The following is a 27439-nucleotide window of genomic DNA, read 5'->3' as shown; positions in this document are numbered from 1 at the left end:
GTGATGTTTTCCAAAGTAGATCCTGAGTTAGATTCAATGCTTCAATAGATCCTGGAGGAGATCTATAGGATCTTGATTCTAATTGAGCAGCAGCTAAAAAGAGAAATAATTATATATTTTACCTAAAATATTTTGTAGCTAACTTAGTTTAAAAAAAGAGTGGATAAAGGCATACATAGCACAGCAGGTAGGGTGTTTGCCTTGCATGCAACTGACTTGGATGCAATCTCCCACATCCCTTTCTATATGATCCTCTGAGATCCACCACCAGGTCTCTTGAGTATCCCCTGAGCACCACTGGGCGTAGCCTCAAAACAAACAAAAAGAAGCAAACAAATAAATTGTACTTTGATCAATGTTAAGAAAAAGGTCTATATCTTACGGTAGTACAAAATACAGTCTTATACTAGAAATAATTGGCCCCTGACAAACACTGGAATTATCAGATTAGGGTGGCACTTAACAGTTATCCACAATAAAATTTTAAAAACAGGTAGACAATTCCATACTGTGTCTATCTATCGAGACAGATATTAAACAGTAATGGACTATAAGGAAAGTACATCTTACACATAATCAACCCAGGTTTGATCCCCAGCACCCTATATGGTCCCCTAAGTACTGCCATGAGTAAGTGCTAGGCACACCCAGGTATAGTCTCAAATATCCTACCCCCCAAAAATGTACATATACACAAAACAGAAACCAAAGGATCACATGAAAGAAAATTACCAAATTTATGTCAGTTTTACGGCTTTAGGGAGGAGATGGTATGTAAGCTGATCCCCTAATGTCAAGAAAAGAATACACCAGAGAACAGGAAAGCATAGGCAAAGAGCTGGAGGTAGAGAGATTCACTGTGGCATTACCAATAGTCAATTCTGGTGAGATGCTGGAGCAAAGGGGCAGAGTAGAGAAAGTTATGAGACAAGGTTATGTATTTTGAAAAGAATCAAAATGATTTGGGGTATGTGTATTTTTATGCCACACTAAGCTGTGCTTAGGGCTTATTCTTGGGTCGTGGTTCTTGGTCAATCCAAATGGGCTCAGAGGATCATAAGGCATGCCAAAGACTGAGCCCTGGAAAGCGGGGTGCAAGGCAAGTGCTTTTCCCACTGTACTATTGCTAGTGTCCCTGATTTGGATCTTTTTTAGTACATACTAAAGATTCTAAAATTTTTAGTAAGGGCAAAATTAAACCAAAGACAAAGTTAAGGACAGGAAGTTAAGTGCACTTCTGAAGTGATAGTTATAAACTATTAGAATTTAAGTACTACTACTAGATGAGTCTAGTTTGGTTTTTTATTTAAGTAGTTTTTTAAGATTCACTTGGCCTTATCAGAAAGATAAGCTGATAAGTACGCAATGGAAGGGCAGTCCAGTGATAGAATAAAGAAATAGATAGAAACAAAAAGATACACAGGCATTTTGACATTTTTTTAAGTTATGGAACATGTGCAGGAAAAAGAATATTCTATATTATGAATATTTTTGCTTTTACATATTTTCTTACTAACTATTTAAGTAGCTCTCTAGCGTCCAACTAATACAAGAGATGCCATTTACAATTTACTTTATTTTAGAAATCAATATCTAGAACAACATACCTTCTTCCAGTTCTCTATTGATATTTTTTTCCAAGTCTTGCTGCATCTGAAATAAACCACATGTTTATTATGGTTATAATGATGAAGATGATTTAAAATGTGGTCTTTGGTCTGAAATAATAGCAGTAAAACACATAGGGAGTTTGCCTGGTACATTGTTGAGCTGGGTTCAATCCCCAGCATCCCATGTGGTTCCCTGAGCATTGCAAGGTGTGATCCCTGAGCTGATCCGTGAATGCAGAGCCAGGAGTAAGCCTTGATCTTTCAAGGTGTGGCCCCAGAAACAAAACACAAACAAGTAATAATTAAGGAGCAGTAAAATAAACAGTAACCCTTTGACAACTGAGATTTCCTAGCAAGGTAAAGTGGGAGGAAGGAGACAGAGGGAAGAACTGAAGGACTATGGAGAAAAAATGAGAATACTATGGTGGTAGATAGCACTGTTTCTCCAAAATTGAAACATCAACACCATGACAAGTCATTGCTCCTCAATTTTCTTTAATAATCGAATTTTCTCTTTTAGGGTTGGGACACCAGATGTCTCTGGAGCAGTCCCTGGACGTGCATAAACCACTTCCAGTGACACTTCATTCCAGGGGTGAGGGTCTGGTGCCCTGGCCTGGTGATATTGTGCTGTTCATGCCAGCAGTACCTGGGGATCATGTGGCACTGGGCATCAAACTCAGAGTCTAATCATCTCACCAGGTGCTCCAGGTTTCTGATTCTTTTTATTTTTTATCAGTTTGGTCTTTGGTTTCTGGTTTGGGACCACACTCAACAATGCTCAAGGCTTACTCCTAGATCTGCAGTCAGAAATAACTCCTCAGGCTCTGGGAACCATATGAGATGCCAGGATAGAACAGAGCTTGGCCAGGATAGAACCCGGCTTGGCCATGTTCAAGGAAGACACCCTCTCCATGTGCTATCTCTCTTTGTATTCTTTGTTTTAGAAATATATATATATATATATATATATATATATATATATAGAACAATATACCTTTTAATTCTTGGATCCATCCTTTGTATTCTTGGATCACACTGGCCTTTTGTTCCAGCCCTTGGAGCTCTCTCAGCAACCCAGAATTGTTTTTGATTTTTGGTGGGGCCACCCCCAGTTGACTCTGAGCTCAGGGATCACTGCTGATGGTGCTGAGGAAACTACATGCAGTGTTGAGGATGGAAATGGCCTGCAGAATGCAAAGCATGTACCTTCATCTCTTTACTATCTCTCTGATCTCTTTTCTTTAATTTTTGCTTAGTGTATATAAGTTAATTTAACATTGAGAATTCCAGCTAATTGAAAATAAATTTTCTTTAAAAGAAATACAGTGTTTAAATGAAGTAATGAATTAATATAAAAGTTTTCTATCTGAAAATTGAGGCCGAAGGCTAAGACAATGAGAACTAACGTGGAACAAGAAAGTCTCCATGCTGCCATCTCGAGGCCGTGGGTGGGCAGAAGGAAACAGGATGTTTTCTCTTGGAGCCAGATTTCTGGGCAGCCTTGCACTGTTTGTGAGATTTCCCCTATAAGGAGGCTCCAGAACTGGCCTAGCAGTCAGGGTACTCAGCACAGATCTGCTTTGCTGTTCCTCCACCAGGAGTTTAGTGCTGATGATCTTGGCAAGCCTCTCATTATCTCTGTGAAGACTGCAAAAAGCAAACACTCAGGCTTCCTTGTTCCTTAAATGATTCCTAAAGTGACCTCTAATTTTTAAGTGGCCAAAGTAGAATTGCCCTTTTAGAAGTATTTTCATGCTGTCAGTGTATTGAAAGATGTCTATAACACACACTGTGTGGGTCATGAAGGTACATGTTTCTATGAGGATTTCTAATCTATAAGTAATGCAAAGTATGGAATTATTAACTAAGTAGATATTAACATGGAATACTTGCAGCCTTCTGTAATGAACCCATTTATAGAATCCCTGACAATACTATTTGACAACATGCTCAGAAAATCAGTTATATTTTCTTAAAAGATTCCTCAAGGACTAAATTTTTTAGATATTTGCTTTTACACACACACACACACAATCCACTGAATATTTCACCATGATCATTTAGGGAAATAACCTATGGGAGAGAATGCAATAGGAGTGGTATCAGATTTGGCAATCAAATAAATACACAATGTGCAGAATCCTTGAGGGGTTGTGTTAGAAAAACTGTATGGTCAAACTGGACTGTTATTATTATATCTCTAAATTAAAGTTTTGTACAAAGAATTCTATAAATAAGGAACTTAGAATCTCATGTTAGAGTGCACTTAGAAAACTGGACCTTTAGAAATGATAGGAAATCAAAGTTTTCCAAATGGAGTTTAAAATTATATGCATAATAGTCGTTCTGTGTGTTCTATACATTTAGAAACATCACTTTGTCTCTGAGCACCTTCAGTATTATTGATGCTTCATGGCATTGTGTTGGTGTGAATCATTACAGGCAAGAAACTTTCTTCTCTGAGTGGAGATAACTCCTCATGGAGACAGGAATTCTTAACAGTGAGCTAAGGCAATAAAATATTGGGGAAGGTGATGCCTTCCATAATCTTTTTCTTAAGGCTTGTTCTATCTATTCATGGGTGTTTATTGTTCCAAATGAATTTCAGGAGTGTTTGGTCCATTTCTTTGAAGAATGTCAAGGTTAAAAGAATCTGCACCACCTGTGGGAGGCATTTCTGTTTGATCCAGTGTAGAAAAGTCAACAACCCTCACAGCCTGTCTCTCTAGACAACTGGATGGTAGGGCCCTATATTGTTCTCTCCACCCCAACAGCCATTTAAATTGCAGGATTGAAGAAGACACAGGGACCACCTTGTTCTCTGTGGTGGAGAGTCACAGAGCAAAGGAGAAGGAACCCCCTGCAGATTTGCTGACTCACTGAACTCCCAAGACCAGGACAGAATGCAGATCATCTGGATGCTTGCTCCTGCTGACTGTGGGGACAGCAAGACAACCAGCAAGAATGAACACCCAATTTCCTTGTGTACTATACTTAGATTCTTACCCAAACTTGATGGAGGGTTTGTGGGTCAAATTGTCATCACAGGGATCCCTCCCCTAAACTTTAATTTATGTGATTCGATTGGGGTTTTGGCTATGCTCCACACAATCTCCTGTTACAGAGGTGTAAGTGTTAAAAGAAGTGGGTACCAACTGACATAGCTCTCAAGGACTACAGGATGATATTTTTTCTTTTCTAGCATCCCATTAACCTCCATTAACTTGCCTTAATGAGATACTTGCCTCTTCCCAAAACATACTATTCATACCAGGAAAATTCAATTGCTCATAATTCCTGTGAAGGTATTTTCCTGCATCCACGCCTTGCACTGCCATTTCTTCTGACCATAAGACCTTATGCTTCTTCACCTAAAAAACTAATACTCGGTCTGCGAATTTATATTAATCCTATCAACTTTGGGACCACACTTGATCCTACTCAAGGCTTGCTCCTGTCTCCAGTGCTCAGGGATCACCCTTGATGATGCGAGGGGATTCATATGCAATACCAAGGATTGAACCCGGGTTAGCCACTGGCAAGGCCTCCTCTACTGTCCTATCTTTCTAGCCCAACTTTTCAATGATGTCATGAATTCAATACATTGATGCTGGCCCTGTAACTAGGGTAAGTTAAGACATATTTAAGTGTTGTCACTGGTGATATGTACAGAAGATATCATGCTAAAGTAACTATATAATTAACAGCAAAAAATAGCAGGAGTAGGAGAACACAGCAGGTAGGGAATTTGCCTTGCACAAGGCTATTCTGGGTTCGATCCCTGACATCCCACAGACTTCCAAGCTCTGCCAGGATTAACCACTGAGCACACTGAGTTTAACCTAAATACCATCTCCACAAAATAATGACAAGAATAGGGCTCTTATTTGGCTTCTGGCACATCCTAACATTGAAAATAGCAAATATCTAAAAGAAGAATATTAACTAGCTCCTGAAATACAGGGCTTCTGTCTTAAGATGTTTCCAGACTCCAACATTATGAATAACAGTATCTCAAACACACTTGCTACTCAATGTTTAGATAAGTCCATGGATTAGAGTTCCTGTAGAGAGCCTTCTTAAACTTCTTCCTCAGGCTGGGTGAGCTGAAGGGCCTGGGGATGGGCAGCGACAGTATTGGGGAGACCTCCAGTCCTCTCCGCGGCTGCCCTTCAGCCCAACCCAGGCCTCGAAGCAGTTGCACACCTCTTGGTCTCCCGCCACCTCTTTGGCCAGTGACTTTGCCTCTTCCAATTCAGACCCCAACAGCCCTAACTGTCCGGGCCCTCGAAGTGCAATCCTGCCTGGCCCAAGGCCCAGCGCCCACTGATCGCCTGCAGATGGAACGGTTCAAAGGCACCAAGTACTCCATCCTTGTCCTACAAAGAAATGCTCTCCCGGGAGAAAAATGGTTTCTCGACCTAAATGCCCACAATCGTTTGGCAAGATTTTTTGGCTGCAACGCCAAGGCCCGTGTCTTGCTCTATTTGCAGTTTGAGAACCAAGAAGTAAATTGGGGAACCTCCGCACAGAATTTTAAAAAAGTTGTTCGTAAATGAAAAAAATAGCACCTTTGGGACTGTTAACTGTTACAGGAAAGATTTTTCTGTAAATTAATTTTGGATATGAAATAGATCACCCTAAAATGCCATACATTCCTATACTTATCCACTATGTTGGATTGGTGGTGAAGGGAAGAATTAATAAGGGAAAAGTTCAGGCCAAAGTGCTCATATTTAGACGATACTGCAAAACATCACCATTGTATGTGAGCAGCTTGAAATTAATAGTGTGAATATTGTGGATAAGTTCTTAAAATATCTAGTCTTTCTAGATATTTAGGTAATGTTGAGTGTAGCTAAAACTAGTATAATCTTTGTATAGAACTTGAAGTTGGTGGGAAATATCCTTAGAAATGAAATTGGTAAACCATCTCTTCCAACAGTTTCTTCTTTATTCATTGCCTGAGGGAGGTAGCAGAAGAATTGGGGGAAGTTGTTTTCTGGATGTAGGAGAAATTTTCAGCTTACTTGCTGTCCGAAACTTTATTTGCATTTCATCTCTATCTTTTCTGTAATATTGTATATAAACTGGGCAAATGTGTTCAGATTTTATTAATACTTGTCTCCAGTTATTAATGAGGTTTCCAATACATGACAAAAGTAGAGTCAGAAAACTAACACATTTTGTACATTGTGTTAAAATTCATCCAGAGCTGTCTTCAGAGAAGGACTGTTGGATATGAAATTGCATTTACCCTTACCAGAGGTTAGTGATTGAGAGGAAGAATTGGAGAAAATGAAGGTTTTTAGACCACAAGGAGACACGTTAGGATATGACCATTGTTACATGTGTGTAGTTTTTTCAACACTACTATGTATATAATGGACAAACTAAATCCTTATTTGAAATATCTAATCTTTCTAGGTGTTTTGAAATGCACAACATATTTAAAAGTAGAGGTAGTAAGATGAACACATTTTTAGATACCTTTTTGTAAAAATACATTAGAGAGAGTCTTGGAAATGGAATAACCAGAATATTAAAAATGCTTCTGAACAGTAAACATTTGTGCTCGTTCTCAGGAGGAGGGAAAAATTACAGTTTTAGAGTAATATGTTTTTTGTTAAGCAAGATTAGCTATTGTCTGCATTTTGCTTTATCTGTGTTTGTAGGTGGAGTCCTTGCCTTGTATGCAGCCAACTCAACTTTGATCCATGGCACTCCCTATAGTCCCCCCACGTCTGCCATTAGTGACCAGTCCCTGAGCACTGCTGGGTGTGGCCGCATCCCCCAACTTTTTTACTTAAAAAACTATTCTAGGTTAGGTAGTCCCTATGTAGAAGGTATTCAGATCACAGTGGACAAATCCTTGTTGGAAACATCTAGTCTTACAGATGTTTGAAATAAATTTACATTTATGTTTTTAGAACAAAATATATGGAGTCTTCATTTTCTTAATATAGACCATGGCTTTCGTATGTCTGTTTTATTCTTTCTTCTGCTCATTTCACAAATATTTTGCGTTCAATATGATTAGTAATATTTTTGAAGCCAACTGGGCCAGAGGTTCAATTCAAGAGCCAGGGACTGGAGCAGTGGTGCAAGGGGTGCAAGCTAGCCTAGGACAGACTGCGGTTCAATTCCCTGGCATCTCATATGGTCCCCTAAGCCAGGAGCAATTAAGTTCTGGGCATAGCTAGGAGTAAACCCCTGACAGTCACCAGGTATGGCCCCCCAAAGAACATAACTAAAGAAGAAAACCAAGATCCATATGATATGGAGGGTACAGAGGAGGAGGGGCGGGATGGAGGGAGAGAATAAAGAAAGAGTGCACAGGCCTGATTTTTGAGCATTTATCCAGGAGCATTGCTTGTGTGCCCTCCCCCCCAAATTACATTGTGGTACAATGGAATATACTATGTAGCCATTACGAAAAATAAAGTCTTAAAGTTTGTTTATACATGCATGCACATGTAGATTATTATACTGAGTAAAATAAGGCAAAGGGAGATGGAAAGACAGAATAAACTCACTCATTAGGGGGATATAAAAAGTAAAATGCAGTATGGTAATAATATCTAGAGACAATAGAGATGAAAATCAGGAGAACCAATCCATGGTAGGAAGCCTACCACAAAGAGTGGACAGGTCAGTTACGGTAGTAAATATGAATGGTCTACAGTAACAGTGAACATTGGATCTGATTACTCTGGACAAGAACTGAGTGCTGAAAGGGAATGAAGTGATATGTATGGCACCCCTTCATTAACAATAGTGCAAACCACAAGTTCAAAAAAGAGACAGAGAGAGAAGCAAAAAGCCTATCCCAGAAACAGGCAGGGGAGACTGGATGGGAATTGGGGACATTAGTGGCAGAACACTGTATAACTGTAAATCAATCAGAAACAACTCTATCTTTAAAAAAAAAAACTATGTTATAAACAAACTTGAAATAACAGAGTATAAATTAAATATATATATGTACATATAATTAAAAAAGCAAAGAAAAAATGCCAAACCCATCACTGTTTACTAATGGTAGCAGAAAAACGCCAATGTTTTTTTTTGATAAGTAAAACACTGCTACTGGGAAAGTAAAAATATTATTTCCAAAAATGTATATGACCAGATAACTGTATTCCAACTCACACAACAAATATATTTCAGACTAACTCTTAGGGGTAAGTATATCCTCAAAGGCAATAAAACTAGTCCAGGACAACCTCTTATGAAAATGGTAAAACAAACTATGGCAAACTAGGCAAGCAAGGATTAGCGCTTTGCCAGACACACTTTTAAATGCAAATTCAAATATTTTTTTCTAATATATTTTGTTTGTTTGGCCGCATTTGGCGGCAGCTAGGTGGTTACTAAGGGGTTACTCCACATGGGTTGCTGGATCGAACCAAGGGTCCATCCCTGGTCAGCCACATGCAAGGCAAATGCCCTGTCTCTAGGTGCTATTGCTCCAGCCCCTCTAATAATATTTTTTCTAATAATAATTTTTCTAAGTTGCAACAGTTGGTAAGGTAGTACAAAATATCTATGGAAACGACAAAATCTAGAAAGAGAAATAGAACATCAGGACATCGAAACGATGTTATTTTTAAGGCATTGTTCTAATTCGAACACATATGAACTTCAGTTTCATGATCTTGAGAAGGACCTAAGTGAAACCCCAAGGTCCACACCAGTGAAGGTAAGGAAAACTTGCCCAGAGGAAACTGGGATATCATGAAATATGTCCCCAGGTATTAGCCAAAGCAGCCTTTTCCCTCATCTCCCTCAGGGCAGTAGGAAAAAAAGTGAGCTTTGTTATGAAGGCAAACAGCAAAAGGAAAAAGCAAGAGAAAAAAATTGCAATGTGTCTTCATTCTGATTGATAAGGGAAGACAGATTTTATGACAGAAGACTTTGATTTGGCTTAAGGCACAGGCAGAAGTAGCGATTAGGATCAAAAGGAAGTCACTTCCCTACAGACGTGGAGTGATAGTACAAGAGCTGGATAGGCTGGAGTGATAGTACAAGAGCCAAGGCCTCACCATGCAAAGGGCCACTTTGACCAACCCTAGTCCAATCCCCAGCACTGCATTTGGTCCCCCAAGTGCTACCAGAAAGGCTCAGAAGCAGTACCAGGTGTGGCCCAGAAACCAACAAGAGCAAAAAGAAGCCACCTTCATGTTAAGCCTTGAGAACTGCCACTAAGCTTTTGCAAAAGCAATGAGCACCATAGATTAATGGGTGCATATGAATATTTATGTAATTTATAGAGATAATTTATTTCTCCGGTTTTCACATAAGGAAGTTCAAAGCAATGCCAACCTTACAGCAATATGTACACAACTCAGGATGTGTCCCAAGCTTAATTCCTTTTTTATTCTGATTTTTGGCCATTCCCAGGACTAGAGTTCATGTCTTTCATGTGTGATATCCTATGCGTGGTTCCAACTTTACTTTTAAATTTTTGGAACCTGCGCAAGTACCAACTGCAGTATCGGCCCCCTCCCATAAAGAAAGAAATATTACAGGCAAGTGGAAAAACTTGAAAGGAATTTGAAGGTGAAATGTTAGTTATTTTAGCATAAACTTTCTGATATGTAGAATGTCCTCACTTATAGAAAATAAACACAAAAGAATCAGGGATGATGACATAATGTCGGGAATTTCTCTTAATTGTGACTTGCCAGCAGCTCAATGTGAGGGCCCAAGGATGTGATGTGACTTGGCCCTGAAGAGTCAGGGACCCCCAGGGCTACCTCAGATATGCTAGGGTGTTCCAGCACTACAACCAGAAATGCTCCCCAAAAGTTGTGATTCCACAAATCAAACCTGGGTCAGATGAAAACTACAGCACTAAAAATTCTTGTACTTTTCTCTAATTCTAAGACTGTTTCCAAACAATGATCAAAAAAAGGAAAGGTGAGGAAGAAAAATCTCTAAATCTGTGTTTAAAATTAAATATTCGATACAATGAACTTCATGGCACTCTAACAACGTGAATTTAAATATTGTCCACAGCCATTGTAGTAGCTTGTCAAAATGATGACTGTCTTCATATTAGGACTGCTAGAATGATGAAAACCAGAAGTAAAAAAGGCTATAAATTAATACTACTGTAGTATCAATATTTGGGTGTTATTTGGGTATTGCTGAAACAGCTGGAACTTGGGAAGTTTAAATGCATTCAACTCGGGAGTTCTGAGTTTATGTGGTGCCAGGGACTGAATCCAGTATTATAGCTACTTAAAGGTGAAGAACAGTCAAAATAGTATGCATTTTATATTACATATAGATGACATTAAAAATCTTCATAGGGGGGAGTGAGGGAAAAAATCTTCATAGGTCATAATGTTATATGGAAGTCATTTTATTGTTATGGAAAAAGGCCACAAAATAAAACATTATAATTTTAGATAAGATATTGCTTTTTCAGAATCTCGACATATTCTCTTGACGTTTTCAAAAGTAGATCCTGGGTTAGATTCGATGCTTCAATAGATCTTGGAAGAGATCTATAGGATCCAGATTCTAATTCAGCAGCAGCTGGAAAGAGAAAGAGTTATATTCTTTACCTACAATATTTTTTAGCTAACTAATGTCAAAAAAAAAAAGAGAGAGTGCCTAAAGGCATAGCACAGCAGGTAGGGTGTTTGCCTTGCACACAACTGACCCAGATTTAAACTCCCCTATCCCATCCCATATGGTCCCCTGAGCACTACCAAAAGTAGCCCTGAGCACTACTGGGTGTAGCCTCAAAACAAGCAAAAACAAGCAAACAAACAAAAAATACTCTACTTTGATCAGTGTTAAGAAAAAGGTCTATATCTTAATATAATACAAAATATAGTTTTACTGCTAGAAATAATTGGCCCCTAGTTACACACTGCATTCATTGCTGTCGTGTCTAAGTATCAGAACTTCTGATTTCTCATTCTTCTCTGACAAACACTGGAATTATCAGATTAAGGTGGCATTCAACAAACATCCATAATAAAATGATAAAAACAGGTAGATTACTCCATAGCATGTCTTTCTATCTAGACAGATATTAAACACTAATGGACTGGAAGGAAAGTAGAGCAAGAAAGGCACTTATCTTGCACATAATCAACCCAGATTTGATTCTCAGCACCCTATATGGTTCCCTAAGTCCTGCCAGGAGTAAGTGCTGAGCACACCCAGATGTAGTTCAAATAGCTTACACCCCCCCACAAATGTATATTCTCACAAAACAGGGACAAAAGGATCACATGAGAGAAAGTTTGCAGATTTATGTGAGTATTATGGCTTTAGAGAGAAGATGGCATATAAACTGATTCCCTAAAGTCAAGGAAAAAAGATACCAGAGAACAGGAAAATAGAGGCAAAGAGCTGGAGGTAGAAAGATCCACTGTGGTATTATCAATAGCCAAGTCTGGCAAGATCTGGAGCAAAGGGACAGAGTAGAGAAAGTTAAGAGAGACAAGGCCATACAATTTGGAAAGAATCAAACTGATTTTGGGGGTGTGTATATTTTCTGCCACACTAGGCTATGCTTAGGGCTTATCTTGGTTCTGTGTTCCTGGGTCACTCCCACATGGGCTCAGGATCATAAGGAATGCAGGAGATTGAGCCTGGGTAAGCTGTGTGCAAGGCAAGTGCCTCTCCCACTTTACTCATGCCCCTGATTTGTATCTTTTTGGTAAATACTAATGATTCTAGAATTTTTTTTTGTGAGGGCAAAAATAAACCAGAGACAAAGTTAAGGACAGGAAGTTTAAATGTCACCTCTGAAGTGACATCTATAAAAACTCTAATAGCCGGCCTGAGCCATAGCACAACAGTAGGACTCTTGCCTTGCAAGCGGCTGACCCAGGACAGACCTGGGTTGGATCCCTTGTATCACATATAGTCTCCCATTCCAGGAGCAATTTCTTGAGTAACACTTGAGCATCACACTGGAAATCGAGCTCCCATACGATCCAGCTATACCACTCCTAGGAATATACCCTAGGAACACAAAAATACAATACAAAAACCCCTTCCTTACACCTATATTCACTGCAGCACTATTTACCATAGCAAGACACTGGAAACAACCAAGATGCCCTTCAACAGCGAATGGCTAAAGAAACTGTGGTACATATACACAATGGAATATTATGCAGCTGTCAGGAGAGATGAAGTCATGAAATTTTCCTATATATGGATGTACACGGAATCTATTATGCTGAGTGAAATAAGTCAGAGAGAGAGAGAAAAACGCAGAATGGTCTCACTCATCTATGGGTTTTAAGAAAAATGAAAGACATTCTTGCAATAATAACCTTCAGACACAATAGAGAAAAGAGCTGGAAGTTCCAGTTCACCTCAGGAAGCTCACCACAAAGAGTGATGACTTTAGTTAGAGAAATAACTACATTTTGAACTGTCTTAATAATGAGAATGTATGAGGGAAATGGAAAGCCTGTTTAGAGTACAGGAGGGGTCGGGTGGGAAGGAGGGAGATTTGGGACAGTGTTGATGGGAATGTTGCACTGGTGATGGGTGGTGTTCTTTACATGACTGACACCCAAACGCAATCATGTATGTAATCAAGGTGTTTAAATAAAATATAAAGAAAAGAATATGAATTTACTATTAGACTACAAACACATCAAATCTCACTCACAGGATTCATTCTCAAGCTTAATATTTAAATTATACTATATAATTCATGAAATTTATAAAAGAAATACTTGAGCATCACTGGTGAGCCCTGAAAACCAAAAATATAAAAAAAATAAAATAAAATATAAAATAAAAACTCTTATAGCTTAAGTACTTCTGGATGAGTCTAGTTTGTTTTTTTAAGTGTTTTTAAAGGATTCACTTGTTCTTATCACAAAGAGGAGGAGCTGATAAGTATGCAATAAGAATGGAAGCACAGTTATAGCAGAATTAATTAGATAGCCATTAACAAAAATATACACAGACATTTTGAGATTTCAAGTTATGGACATGAAAACTAAGTGGAGGAATAAGAATATTCTTTATTATTCATATTTTTGCTTTTACAATGTTTCCTTACTAGCTATTTCAATAGCTATCTAGTGTTCAGCTAATACAAAAGAGGTCATTTACAAATTATTTTATTTTAGAAATTAATATCTAATTTAACTTAGTCTACTTTATTTTAGAAATCGATATCTAGAACAACATACCTTCTTTTACTTCTCTTTTGATACTTTTATCCAATTGTTGCTGCATCTGAAATAAACCACATGTTTATAATGGTTAATGAGATTATTTAAAATGTAGTCTTTGGTCTGGAACAATAGCTGGAACAACAGGAAGAGAGTTTGCCTTGTACACGGTTGAGCTGGGTTCAATCCCTTCATCCCAGGTGGTTCCCTAAGCATCACCAGGGAGTGATCCTGAGCTGATCCCCATGCAGAGCCAGGAGTAAGCCTTGAGCACTCTGGCTATGGCCCCCACAAATAAAACACGAACAAGGTAATAAATAAGGAGCCATAAAATGGACAGTGACCCTTTGACAACTGAGGTTTCCTAACAAGGAAAAGGAGGAGGAAGGAGGCAGAGGGAAGAGCTGACGGAATATGGAGAAGAAACGGGGAATGGGAACACTTTGGTGGCAGATAACACTGTTCCCCCCAAACTTTAACATCAACACTATGACAAGTCATTGTTACCTCGTTTTTTTTTTTATTTATTTTAAATCGGATGTTCTCTTTTAGGGTGGGATACCAGGTATCTCTGGAGCAGTCCCTGGGTATGGAGAAACTACTCCCAGTAACATTTCATCCTAGGGGTGAGGGTCTGGTACCCTGACCTGGCGTTATTGTGTGCCCAATACCTGGGGATCATAGGCACTGGGCATCAAACTCAGAGTCTTAACATACATGTCATGCACTCCAGCTTTCTGATTCTTTTTTTATCAGTTTGGTTTTTGATATTTGTTCGGGGGCAAACCCAACAATGTTCAGGTTTTACTCCTGGTTCTAAACTCAGAAATAATTCTGGCAGGACTTGGGGACCATATAAGATGCCAAGATCAAACCCGGCTTAGTCGTGTTCAAGGCAGACACCCTCTGCACTGTGCCATCTCTCTTTGGTCCATCCTTTGTATTCTTGGATCACACTGGCCTTGTGTTCCAACCCTTGGAGCAATCTCCAACCCAGAATTGTTTTTGTACTCTTGGAGCGGCCACACCCTACCCCTTGCTCTGAGCTCAGGGATCACTCCTCATGGTGCTCAAACAACTACATGCACAGCTGAGAATGGAAATGGCCCTGCAGAATGCAACACAAGTACCTTCATCTGTTTACTATTTCCCTGATCTCTTCTGTTAATTTTTGCTTAGTGAATAGTGTTAGTTTAACATTGAATTCCAGTTCATTAAAAATAAGTTTTCTTTCCAACAAAAAGTGTTGAAATGAAGCAATAAATTAAAATAAAAGTTTCCTATCTGAAAATGGAGGCCAAGTCTAAGACAAGGAGAACTAACCTGGAATAAGAAGGTCTCCGTGCTGCAATCTGGAGGTCGAGGCTTGGCAGAAGGAAACAGGATGCTTTCTCTTGGAGCCAGATTTCTGGGCAGCCTTGCACTAGGAGTGAGATTTCCCATAGAAGGAGGCTCCAGAACTGGCCTGCCAGTCAGGGTACTCATCACAGATCTGCTTTGCTCTTTCTCCACCAGGAGTTTAGTGCTGATGATCTGGGCAAGCCTCTCATTATCTCTGTAAAGACTGCAAAAAGCAAATACTCAGGCTTCCTTGTTCCTTAAATGATTCCTAAGTGACCTCTAATTTTTAAGTGGCCAAAGGAAGTAGAATTGCCCTTTTGAAAGTGTTTTCATGCTGCCAGTGTATTGGAAGACTTCTATCACAAACACATACACACCTGTGTCAGTCCTGAAGCTACATATGGTATTGTGAAACTACATATGTCATTAGGATTTCTAATTGACAAGTAACGCAGAGTAGGGAAAGTGACTAAGTCAATGTTAACATGTAATACTTGCAGCCTTCCATGATGAAACCATGTGTAGAGTCCCTGACAATACTATTTGACTTGTTCAGAAAATCAGTTTATATTTTTTAAAAAAAGTTCTTCAAGGACCTTTTTTAGATATTTGCTTTTATACACACATATGCAATCTATTGAATATTTCATCATAACCACTTAGGGAAATAACCTCTGGGAGAGAATGAAATAGGAGATGTATCAGAGCTGGCAATCAAATACATACAATTGTGCACAAGGTTTGAGGGTTGTATTAGAAAAAAGTGTATGGTCAAACTGGCTTGTTTTAGTATGTCTCTAAATTAGAAATTGAACTATAAGCAAATTTTAAGGGAGAAATCTTGTAAAGCAAGCCAACAGCAATAAAAAAATAAAATAAAATAAACAGCAATAAAAGCAGAAAGAAAAAAAATAATGTTTTTGTTTAGGGGCTACACCCAGCACAACTCAGAGGTGACTCCTGGCTCTGAGCTCAAGAACAACTCCTGGTGGGCTCAGGGAACTCTATGGGATACCAGTATAGAACATAGGTAGACTAGACATGCAAGGCATAAACCCTAGCCCTCTAGAGATCGCTCTGTCCCAGACTGACATTTTTTTTCCAGAATAATATTCTAAAGTAAATTCATTTACAGTATAATTTTTCCAAACTGAATAATAGCCTACTTTCATTCTTTAAAATTATGAAATTGAACCTGTAAAAATTAAGTTAAACTAAAAAGATAAAAATTAAATTAATATGGGGCCGGAGAGATAGCACAACGGTAGGGTGTTTGCCTTAGACACAGAAGGATGGTGGTGCAAATCCCATATGGTATTCTGAGCCTGCTGGGAGCGATTTCTGAGTGTGCAGCCAGAAGTGGCCCCTGAGCGCTGCTGGGTGTGACCCAAAAACAAAAACAAAACAAAAAATTAAATTAATATGATAGGTTTTCACTTACTTTTTTAGCTTATTTTGCAAGGATTTTCTAACTGTCATTTCTTCTAGGAAGAGTTGCTTATATTTTTCCAATTCTCTTTTATTACACTCTTCCTGAGAATATCTCACTTCGATGAGTTCACGTTCCACATGTCTCATTTGTCTCTTGTATTTTTCCAATTCTGTTCTATTTGAGTCTTCCTGAGTTTTCATTTTAGAAAGTTCAGATTCCAGCTCTTTAATTCTGAGTTCCATTTGACTTTTCAAAGAAGTATTAGTATTCTCTCTTAACTGTTCTTGAGATGCTGCTTGTACCTAAAGTAAAATAAAGGAATACATTAATGATTAGTTTTGAATCAATGACTCAGAGTAATTTTAAAGGTACAAAAGCCTAAAGTTGTTAGTTTTTATCAAAGCCATCTGAATGATACAAATAAAGCTGGATTAGCCTAGTGTTAGTACTCTTATAACCTAATAATTCAAATAGGATTAGCTAAAAAGTGATTTAAATAGAAAACTCTTAATCAAGTACAGTACTTGATTATCAAGTATGAGATTTAAATCCAAGGTTTCTCTTTTCCTCCTAAGAGCCTGTTTTATAGTAACTAAACTCAAAGATGAAATGATTCCTTGTGAGAACCATGTTAAAATTTCAAGTCAGTGGTTGGTAATAATAATGAAAACTGAAGAACTTCAGAAACAGATGCAACCTTCCTTCCAGAAATCCACACAGAAAAAAAAAACTGATGGAAGGGTAGAGGAATCACATGTGAAGTATACAGCAAAGTGCAATTTGCAGTGAAATGAATTAAAACAATTACAGATCAAAAAATTAACCTGTAAAAACAGATTGACTTCTTTGAATTTTTCTACTATATCCTGTCTTGCTCTTTCTTCGGTCTCTTGTTTAAACTGTTCTACTTGACTGTGTTCTACCATATTTAGTTCTATATGACTTTTGAGGTTGACTACTTCTTGTTCCAACTGCTTTTTATTCTTCTTTACCTTTTCATTATTCTTTTGCATTACTTTCATAAACAATAAGTGCTGCTGAAGAACTTGATTTTCTGCATCCAGATGTTGACATTTGGAAGATGCACGTTCCAGTTTTCCAGTGAGATCATCGATCTGCATAAATAAAATAGCAAATAGTTTGATTAGCAGGAACAGAATGAGAAGAGTCAAAACTAAATTCCAATTTTGAAATATATTCAGTTATTCTAACATGAACTGATTAGAATAAGTCTTAGAATTTGGAGCTCTGTATTACTCAGAAAATTGAGAACAGAGAGAGAGTGTAAGTAAGCCTTGCATGCAGCTGACCTGGATTCAATTTCTTGTACCCCATATGGACCCCCATGCTCTGCCAGAAGTAATCTCTGACTCACAAGTCAGCTCTGAGCTTTGCTGGGTGTGATCCAAAAACAAAGGAAGTCCAGAAGAAAGTTTAAACTATAGGAGTCACAAAAACATGTCATTTACTGTCATTATCTCTACTACACCACATGTGCACGAAAGTTTATTCTCTTATTTTTCATGACTTTCATATTTTTCTCTCCAGAAGGTAAGTAAAAGTCACCAGGCAAATGTTTTCAAGGGAAAGAGTTGATGTTTTGACTGTGTAAGACCCAGCCAGGTTCAAGCCCTAGCGCTCCATGTTCCCCCAAGCATGGCCAGGCATAGTTCAGATCCCAGGTCTCTAACCCCAAGCACAAAAAAGTCACTAACTGAAAAAGATATATGCATATGTGTGATCACTGCAGTGCTATTTCTCATAGTCAACATAAGAAAACAAGTGCTCAACAGAGCGAGTGGTTAAAGAATGAGTGGTATGTTTACAATGGAATGCTACTCAACTCTAAAGAAGAAAAAATCTAGCTGTTTCCCCCATAGGGAACCAGTGGGTGCCATCTAGCAAAAGAAAAAAGTCAGAAGGGAGAAAGATATGACCTCAATCATATTGCTCTGTGAGCCAGAGCAATAATACAGTGGGTAGGGCTCTTATCTTCAACATTACTGACCGAGTTTTGATCCCCCAAATATGTTTCCCAATCCATGCCACGAGTAAATCCTGAGCATAACTGGGTGTGTCCCAAACCAAAAATTAAATAAATAGATAAATAAAACACTGCAAGGGACAATGTCCAATTAAAACAAACCTTTAGACACTGAGCATAGATCTCCAAAGGGGATCTTCAGAGAGATAGTACAGCATGTAAGGCACTTGCCTTGCATGCAGCTAACCTGGGAGCGTTCTCTGGCGTCCTATATGGCTCCCCAGGCCTTACCAGGAATAATTCGTGAGTACAGCACCAAGAGAAATTCCTGCGAATTCTCAGGTGTGCCCCCCAAAATCAAACACAAACCAATTTGATAGATAGGGAATGGGAGAGCAGACTTTTATGGACTGGGATGGAGAGATATTGACACTTTGGTGATGAACATTATATCCCTAAAACATTGAAATGTTTACATTCTTTAATTATTACCTCAACAAATTAATCATTTTAAATGTTTTAAGTCACTGACTTTGAGGTGGTTTATTAAACAGTAATAAAGAACTGGTATAGACAATGATATTAAAAATGGGCTCCCAGGCTGAAGAGAAGCACAGCAGTTGGGCATTTGCCTTGTACACAGCTGATTCAGGACTGATGATGGTTTGAATCCCGGCATCCCCTGTGATCCCCCTTGCCTGTCAAGAGCAATTTCTGAGTTCAGAGCCAGGAGTAACTCGTGAGTGCCACTGGGTGAGACCCAAAACCCTCCCCCAAAAATTGGGGGCTCCCAACACACTGGGCTAGAGAGATAGTACAGCAGGTAGGGCACTTGCCCTGCACGTGGCCAGTCTGGACCACGTTCGATCCCTGGCATCCTATTTGGCCACCTGAGCATCTCCAGGAGTGATCCCTGATCTCAGAGCCAGGAATAACCCCTGAGTACTTCTGGGTGTGACCACCTGTGCCCGCCAAATGACTTCTGGCACAAGATATTCCTGAGCACTGCACTGCCATAGAGCATCACAGGGAGCACCTTCAGAGCTACTAAGTAATGTTAACCATGAGTCCTAGAAAAAAGAGGGATGCCAGGTCCAGAGAGATAGCACGAAGCTGGAGTAAATAATTAGCAAACAAATAAACTTGGGTTCAATCCCCAACCACATGATCCTGGAGGACAGCCAGCAACCATTAGGGAATAGTTCCTAAAAATACAAAAAAAAAAAAAAAAAAGCATGGACTGGGGAGATATCCATTCATATCTCTAATAAACAGTAAACTACTTGGCATAGGTCTCAAGCTGATTTTTGAGAGGTGGCATTAAAGGCAACAAATCCAGGAAGAGGAATAACATCAAATCAAAACTTGCCACAGGGGCCAGGGAGATAGCACAGATATAGGGCCTTGTATGGGGCCTACAGGACCAGCAGTGGTTCGATTCCCAGCATCCCATATGGTCCCCTGAACCTGCCAGGGGCAATTTCTGAGCCAGAGCCAAAGTAACCCCTGAACATCATTGGGTGTGATCCAAAAACAAACAAAAGCAAAAAATCAAAAGCTGACACAGAGTAAACAAGCCATGAATACAATGGAAAATTAACTGAGTGAACAAGAGGAACAATTTGTAAATCATACTAAATTCTAAAGTTCAATATATGTACATATATCAGATATATATGTGACAAACAGTTAAGAGGCCAAATGTAGAATGTGTAAAGAATTCATACAATTCAATTGCAAAAACAAACTGAATCCAATCTGATCACAGAAGAGCTAAAGAGAATTTTTTTTCCAAAGAAGACACACAGAAATATGGAACCAGAGTTCTAGGTCACGAACAGTCAAGGAATTGCTCATTAAAACCACAATCAGCTATCCGAAAAACAAATCAGAAACAAGAAGTGGTAAGGATTTAGAGAAAAAGAGATCCTTGGCAAGATTGTGGATGAACGAAAACTAGGGACACAAATGGAAATCAAATGGTAGAGCACATACCCTGGGGTCCATCCCAGCACCTCATGGCTTGCCCACCCGCCCATTCAGCACAACTGTTGTGGCTCTAGTGATCCCCAAGGAGCCAATAACAAAAACTGTAAGATGAGGACTCAAAATGTCTCTAGAAAAGAATACCGAGGACCTGATCTTTCTAGAGAGTGAAATCAATGGATGAGTCTATGAATTAAAGTTAAGTTAACACAAATAGTGAAGTAAATAGAAGACTGAGCTTACAGCCCCTGTGACCTAAGTTTTGACAGAAATAGGAATGGGGTAGAAGGCACTTGTAAGATGAAATGTTTTTAATGAAAAAGGAAAAGAAATGAGACAAAGTGGCCGGGCGGTGGTGCTAGAGGTAAGGTGCCTGCCTTGCCTGCACTAGCTTTGGATGGACTGCGGTTCGATCCCCTGGTGTCCCATATGGTCCCCCAAGCCAGGACCAACTTCTAAGCGTATAGCCAGGAGTAACCCCTGAGCGTCATCGGGTGTGGCCCAAAAATACATTTTTAGGAAAAAAAAAGAAAACAAATAAACTTGGAGTGGAGCAACAGCACAGAATGTAGGGCATTTGCCTTGCACACAACTGACCCAGGTTCAATCCCTGGCATCCCATTTGGTTCAGAGGCTGCCAGGACTGATTTCTGAGTGCAGAGCCAGAAGTAACCCCTGACACCATAAGGTGTGGCAACATCACACACATACACACACAGAACTTCAGAAAATTAACTAATTTTTAACTTTCTTAAGTATAATGATTAGAAAAGTCATAGAACTGTATAGTCAAATAATGAACTTACAAAGTATGTGCATAAGATAGTATATTATGATAAATGAACATAACCATAAAAAGCTGTCAATGAAAAGCCTATGAAACTTGATACTAATAGGCAGTTGAATATTCACTTATGACATGACAATTTCATACACACAGGACTTCTCCTTCGACTTACCTTCCTCTTTAAATGCTTTTCATCCTCTAAGTTAGTGTGGTAAGGGGATACAACTTCCAGCGAAGCCTCTGACATAGATTGCTTCTTTAGACTATCAGCCAGTTCTTGCTGAAGTTGTCTCACAAACACCTAATAACACAGTTTCGTTACAATTTTAGAAATCACTGTGTCAGCAAATTTTGCTGATCCTATTTAATGCTAGCATATATATGCTGAAAAATACTAACTCAACTGTTTCTCATGAGATATTTGACACTGGTGGCCTCCTCCTGCCTCCCAAATATGTGACTAGACAACTCTCCATTACTCCCTGATGAATCTACAAATTTGACAACCTACCTACTCTCAAAAAGACGTGGGCATATGGTGAAACTAGTGGTCATAAAGTCATGGTCATAAAGTCCATGTGTGAACATTTTCCCTGTTTTCAATCCTCTTGTTATTGTTGTTGAGGTCACACCTGACAACTGGGGGCAGAGAGCCACCATAGTGCTGGATTCAAGCCAAAGGACTCAAAAATATAAGAAAGCACTTGAGTCAGACCATCATCTTTTCCTCCCATGTCTGCAGTTTGAATCCACTTCAGAGCTCCTATTTTACTGAATTGTTGGTTAAAATTCTCTCAGAAAACTAAAAACTATCTCAGATCTTTCTTTTTCAAAGCAAACCAAAAAAAAACTGTATTTGTAAAATCAGAAGTTAGTATATATATATATATATATATATATATATATATATATATATGACATAACAGAATGTTATGTTGACAACAACTGAAAACTGAAAATCTTTAAAACATATGAACCCAGATGTTCATAGAGGTTCCCACAGTCCCATGTCTCCACACCACAGGCTCTGTTGTAAACCCATCACTGCCTGTTCACTGGGTGCTTTCGCCAAGCTTGGGACAGCATTCAGGCGCCAGCTACCAACCAGGATCACATAAACATTGGCTGAGGATTCCCCAGGACTAAAGGAACCAGTCTCAACAAAACTCGCACAGGCATTTTCAGCTGCTTGAACTTGAAGAGGAGCTCAGCAATGCTGAGCAATGTCCCAGAGCCAACAGGTGACACAGGTGGGCTCCCAATAGAGGAGGAGAAAGCATTCCAGTGAAGTTTAGGTATTGTGTCATGACCTCCAACCTCCCTTCCAGATCTCTGCTCTTTTCTTACTAACATGATGGGCTGGAGCATAGTACAGCAGGTAGCATCCTTGCCCTGCACACTGCACACAGTCGACCTGCTTTTAATATCTGGCACCAAACATGGTCCTCTGAACCCTGCCAAGAGTGATCCCTGAGTGTAGAGTCAGGAGTAAGCCATGAGCAGTCAAAAACAAAAGAAAACTAAAATAATAGAATTTTTCCTGACATAAAAATGGATCTCAGTAACATGAAAATGAAAATCTCTTCACCAAGTGGGTGAAGATATAGTCTAGGAAGTAGGGCACTTGCCCTGCACACCGCTAACCCAGGTTCAATCTCCAACACCACATCTGGTCCCCCAGCCCCATTAGGAGTGGTCCTTAAGTGCTCAGTTCTACAACTGGGGAAACAAAACAAAAAGAAAAATCTGTGTAAATGAGTAAGCAAGCACACAGAAAGGAAACAAAACCACATGGTGCTTAAAATAATCAATTTTAAAAAAAATTTATGAAGCCCTAGGATAAAGTTCTATCCAAATGAGAATTTTCCAAATCATGGAGGTTTAAAATGAAAATTATGAGCAAATCTGGAGCCAGAGTGATAGGACAGTGGTTAAGGAGCTGGCCTTGCCTGCCGCAGACCTATTTCAATCTCTGGTATCCCAGATGATCCCCTGAGCATCTCCAGGTGTGAGTGCTAAGTGCAAAGTCAGGAGTAAACCCTGAGCAACACTGGGTGTGATCAATAAAACAAACCAAAGAATAAAAGTGCATATATATGAGCATAATTTATAATGATGTTTAAAGTGAATTCTATCAAATACAGTTTTGCTAAAATACATTTGTCCCTAATGATGATTTACAGAAAGGTAGGTTTCTTCAAAAAGTTGGTGGTCTTAAAATTATATAATTTGAGGCACAAATAAAATTATACAGCATATCATACAATATCTGTACCAAATTATTTTGTTACTGATAATACAGTAAATATATTTACAGTCTGTAGAATTTGGGGGGGGCAGAGTGGTATCACCAGGTAGTGCTGATTCCTGGCTTATTCACGGCTCTGTGTTCAGGGACCACTCCTGAAGCTATTCAGGGAATGCTAGATGGTAACAGGAATCAATCCCTGGTCAGCTATGTGCAAGGCAAGCACCCTACACTCTACTATATTTCTGGATATATATATATATATATATATATATATATATATATATCTGTATATATATTCTGTTTATTTTTTTGTTTCTGGGCCTCACTCATTGGTGCTCAGGGGTTACTTTAGGCTCTCTGCTGAGAAATCACTCTAGGCAGGTTTGCAAACCTATGGGATGCCAGGATGAACCCAGTCAGCCAAGTGCCAGGTAAACACCCTATCCACTTTGAAACCTGATACATCATCACCCATGCAAACAGAACATCTGACCTAGGAAGACACCAAGTTTAAAAAGGTCCTGTCTGAGGAGGACCTCGGAAATAAAGGGGATGGAGCATAAAAATTGAGACATAACTTCAGCTGACACTTTAAAGAATACTCTGATTTAACATTTCTGTAGATTCAAATATTTTTATATAGTCTTACAGAGTAATTACTCACCCTTGTTGCTAGCCTACATGCATTTATATCAAAGGTTAACATTTCAGGCCCCAGTTCAGAATGCATAAACTATAATAAAATCAAAACATTTCTGAACTGGTGTTACAAGCGAGAAATTTCTAATAACAAGAAAAAAAAATCAAAGGTGAAACCGCTCTGTGTCAGAATATGCTCTGAACAATTGATCCCTGTACTATTTGGGGGTAAAATTAGCTTTTCTGAATAGCTTTGTCTGAAAGTTACGACTTGTCAAGAAATTTGAGTATAAATATTGTACCTTTTACTTTGAATTAATGGAACAGAGCTTGAACCCAACTTGACTCCTTGGCCTCTGTCTCTCTTCTCTGAATCTGAGAACCCAAGATTCTTTAGTATCAGGACTCATCAGTCTGTGACAGGTACCCTTTGTACTCCAGCCTTATTTAACATATATTTTGATTGGGGTGACATCTAGTAATGGTTACGGTTACTCTTAACTCTGCACTCAGAAATAACTAACTGCTGGCAGTGCTTGGGGGACCCTATGGTATGTTGAGGATCGAACCAGGATTGGCCATGTACAAAGCACGCACCTTACCCACTTTGCTATCACTCCAACCCAAGTCTATAGATCTTTAATATTCAACATATTCAACATTAAGCCACAATGGAATAATTACTTTGAATTTTCTTTGGGAAGTTTGAATAAGATTTCTTCCTAGATACTTACTTCTCTTTCTGCTTTTTCACTTTCATACTGGCATATTGTTTCCGTTAAATGGTTGCTGTCATTGATCAACTCCTTATTTATTCTTTCCAGCAGAAGACGATGTTTCTCCCTTTCAGCTTGAAGCCTTTGGACATTGTCCTGGAACTGGCCGTACATCTTCATCATTGTCTTTTCGTTGCTGTCCACTATGTTATGGGCATCATCTAGTTGCTGGCGAGGCAACATGTTTTCACTCTGCAAGTGAGACAGTCGCTCCTCTAAGGACTCCTGTTTGCCCATGTATTTATTCACTTTCCCTTGTTCATTATGACACATGTGTTCAATTTCCTTCTTCTGACCTTGGGTTTGGCTTAGGTCTCTTTGAATACATTCCAAAGCCAATGTCTTTTCTCTAAAGGAATCCCTTGTCTGATGGAGCTCAATTTCTAGGTTATTGAGTTTAGCTTCCATTTTAGAGAGCTGTTGAGAAAGAACCTCATTAGTGTCTTTTAGGTTAGCCACATCCAAGTTCATTTTATCCTGCAAGCGAGACCATTCATCTCTGGCCCTCTGGAAGCTGAGTTCCAGTTCTCTTTTGGAGATCTGGCTTTGATCATGGACCTGCGTAGCAGTAGCCAGTCGAGAACGGTAAGTCTCCAGTTCTGTTTCCAGTGTGTCCTTCTTCTGCTTTGCTTGCTCCAGCTGAGACTTAAGCATTGTATTCTCGGCTGCCAGGACATTAATCTGTCCAGTAGACTGGAACACTGTTTCAGTGAATGTTTCCTCGTTCCGTTTTATAGTCCTTTGAAGATCCTCATTCCTTTCTTTGAGAATTTTAATGTCTTCTAAATATGTCTTTTCCTTTTCCTGGTTCTGATTTTTCATTGTGTTGACTTCCAATTTTAGCCTGACAATTTCATCCTGTAACATGTGGTCTTTTTCCTTGTCATGACTATCAGAAACCTAAATAAAACAAAGAACTTTTATACATGGTGCCTATATAAAGCAATAAATAAATAAATAAATAAATAAATAAATATATAAATAAAAATGAAAACTCTGTTGAAAAATAAAAAAAGCATTTGTGGAAAAAAATTCACTGAACTCTTAGCCAGCATACAAAACAAAATGACATACCATGACTTACTTGGAAAGAGAAAATTAACTATGCATTTTATTTTATTTTATTTTATTATACATTGTTTTAGAGTCACACCTGGCAGGGCTCAGGGGTTACTCCTGCTTCTAGACTCAGAAATCGCTCCTGGCAGGCTCAGGGGACCATATGGGATGCCGGGATTCGAACCACCATCCTTCTGCACACAAGGCAAAATGCCTTAACTCTATGCTATCTCTCTGGCCCCCTAACTATGCATTTTATACAATGAAAAGCTTGACTAGAAGCAGAGATAAAACACCAAATGTGGTGGTTGCCTTGCTCATGGCAGACAAGTATTTGATCCCCAGCATCCCATTTGGAACCCAGAGAAATGCCAGGAGTGATTCATGAATACAGAGCCAGGAACCACCCCTGTGCATTACCACGTATGCCCCCCCACCCCTCAAAATACTTAGAAACCAAAAATTTACCTAGAGAGAATAAATTCATGAAAGCACATAAAAAAGAGTTTCTATTATCTCAGAACTCAAAAGTGCTGACAAATTCTAACAAATTCATGAATTTTTTAAACTTTATTTATTGATTGATTCATTGATTGATTAGTTGGTTTCTGGACCAAACTCACTGGAACTCAGAGGTTACTTCTGGCTCTGCACTCAGAAATTCGTCTCTGGCAGGCTGGGGGACCATATGGGATGCCAGGAATCAAACTGGGTCCCTTCCAGGTCAGCCTCATGCAAGGCAAATGCCCCATGGCTGTGCTATCTCTCCAGCCCCCAAATCATGAATTTGAATGAAAGACTCTTCAGATTGAAATCCCCCAAAATCGATTTTCACTAAATTCCACAGATATTCTAATCCAGTTCTAAAAACCCACTTACATAAATGGACAAGTCTATACACTCTATGAATGAAGGAATATCACATGCATCATGCCCCTATTCAGTTTTAATCATTCCAGAAGACTAGATAAATTTAAGGAAGCTGCAGGAGTTTCCCGAATTCCTTCATCTACCACTAACAAAGTTCCTTTTCTAGTGTAACTATATAAATGCAAAAGAAATCTTTCATTTCAAAAAACTAATGGAAAATAAAGTTAAATTTATAGAGCTCTCTCACAAAACCTTCAAATTATGGGCTGGAATAGGAGCACAGAGGGTAGAGCATTTGTTTTGCACATGGCTGACCCAGGTTCAATCCCCGGCATCTCATATGGTCCCTTCCAGGAGTGATTCCTGAGTGTAAAGCCAGGAGAAAGCCCTGAACACTGCCAGGTGTGGCCCAACCTTGCACACCCCAAGAAGAGTCAAATGTTATCTTCTTTCATCCAGTTCTAATATATTTTCATAGACACTAGTGAGAGTTGATTTAAAATTTTATACTCAGGGATTTCTCCTGGAGGACTC

The 27439-nt window shown here is 39.0% G+C and overlaps 1 protein-coding gene across 1 annotated transcript in view; it reads right to left on the bottom strand.

Moving 5' to 3' along the window:
- Nucleotides 1-11025: 11025 nt before the first annotated feature.
- Nucleotides 11026-27439, bottom strand: part of LOC126014226 (ankyrin repeat domain-containing protein 26-like) — a 55045-nt gene continuing 38631 nt past the window's right edge. The window contains exons 19-27 of the mRNA XM_049777545.1: nt 24935-25876; nt 21436-21611; nt 20569-20683; nt 17378-17668; nt 16746-16855; nt 16563-16661; nt 15104-15335; nt 13799-13844; nt 11026-11159 (exon numbers count right to left, since the gene is read on the bottom strand). Of these exons, the coding sequence (XP_049633502.1) occupies nt 11026-11159; nt 13799-13844; nt 15104-15335; nt 16563-16661; nt 16746-16855; nt 17378-17668; nt 20569-20683; nt 21436-21611; nt 24935-25876 (2145 nt within the window). The remainder of the gene's footprint in view (nt 11160-13798; nt 13845-15103; nt 15336-16562; nt 16662-16745; nt 16856-17377; nt 17669-20568; nt 20684-21435; nt 21612-24934; nt 25877-27439) is intronic.

This window comes from Suncus etruscus, chromosome 7, assembly GCF_024139225.1.
Source record: "Suncus etruscus isolate mSunEtr1 chromosome 7, mSunEtr1.pri.cur, whole genome shotgun sequence".
In the NCBI taxonomy this organism is placed as follows: domain Eukaryota; kingdom Metazoa; phylum Chordata; class Mammalia; order Eulipotyphla; family Soricidae; genus Suncus; species Suncus etruscus.
The sequence above is the reverse complement of the archived record's forward strand: the minus strand, read 5'-3'. Positions and strand labels throughout refer to the sequence as shown.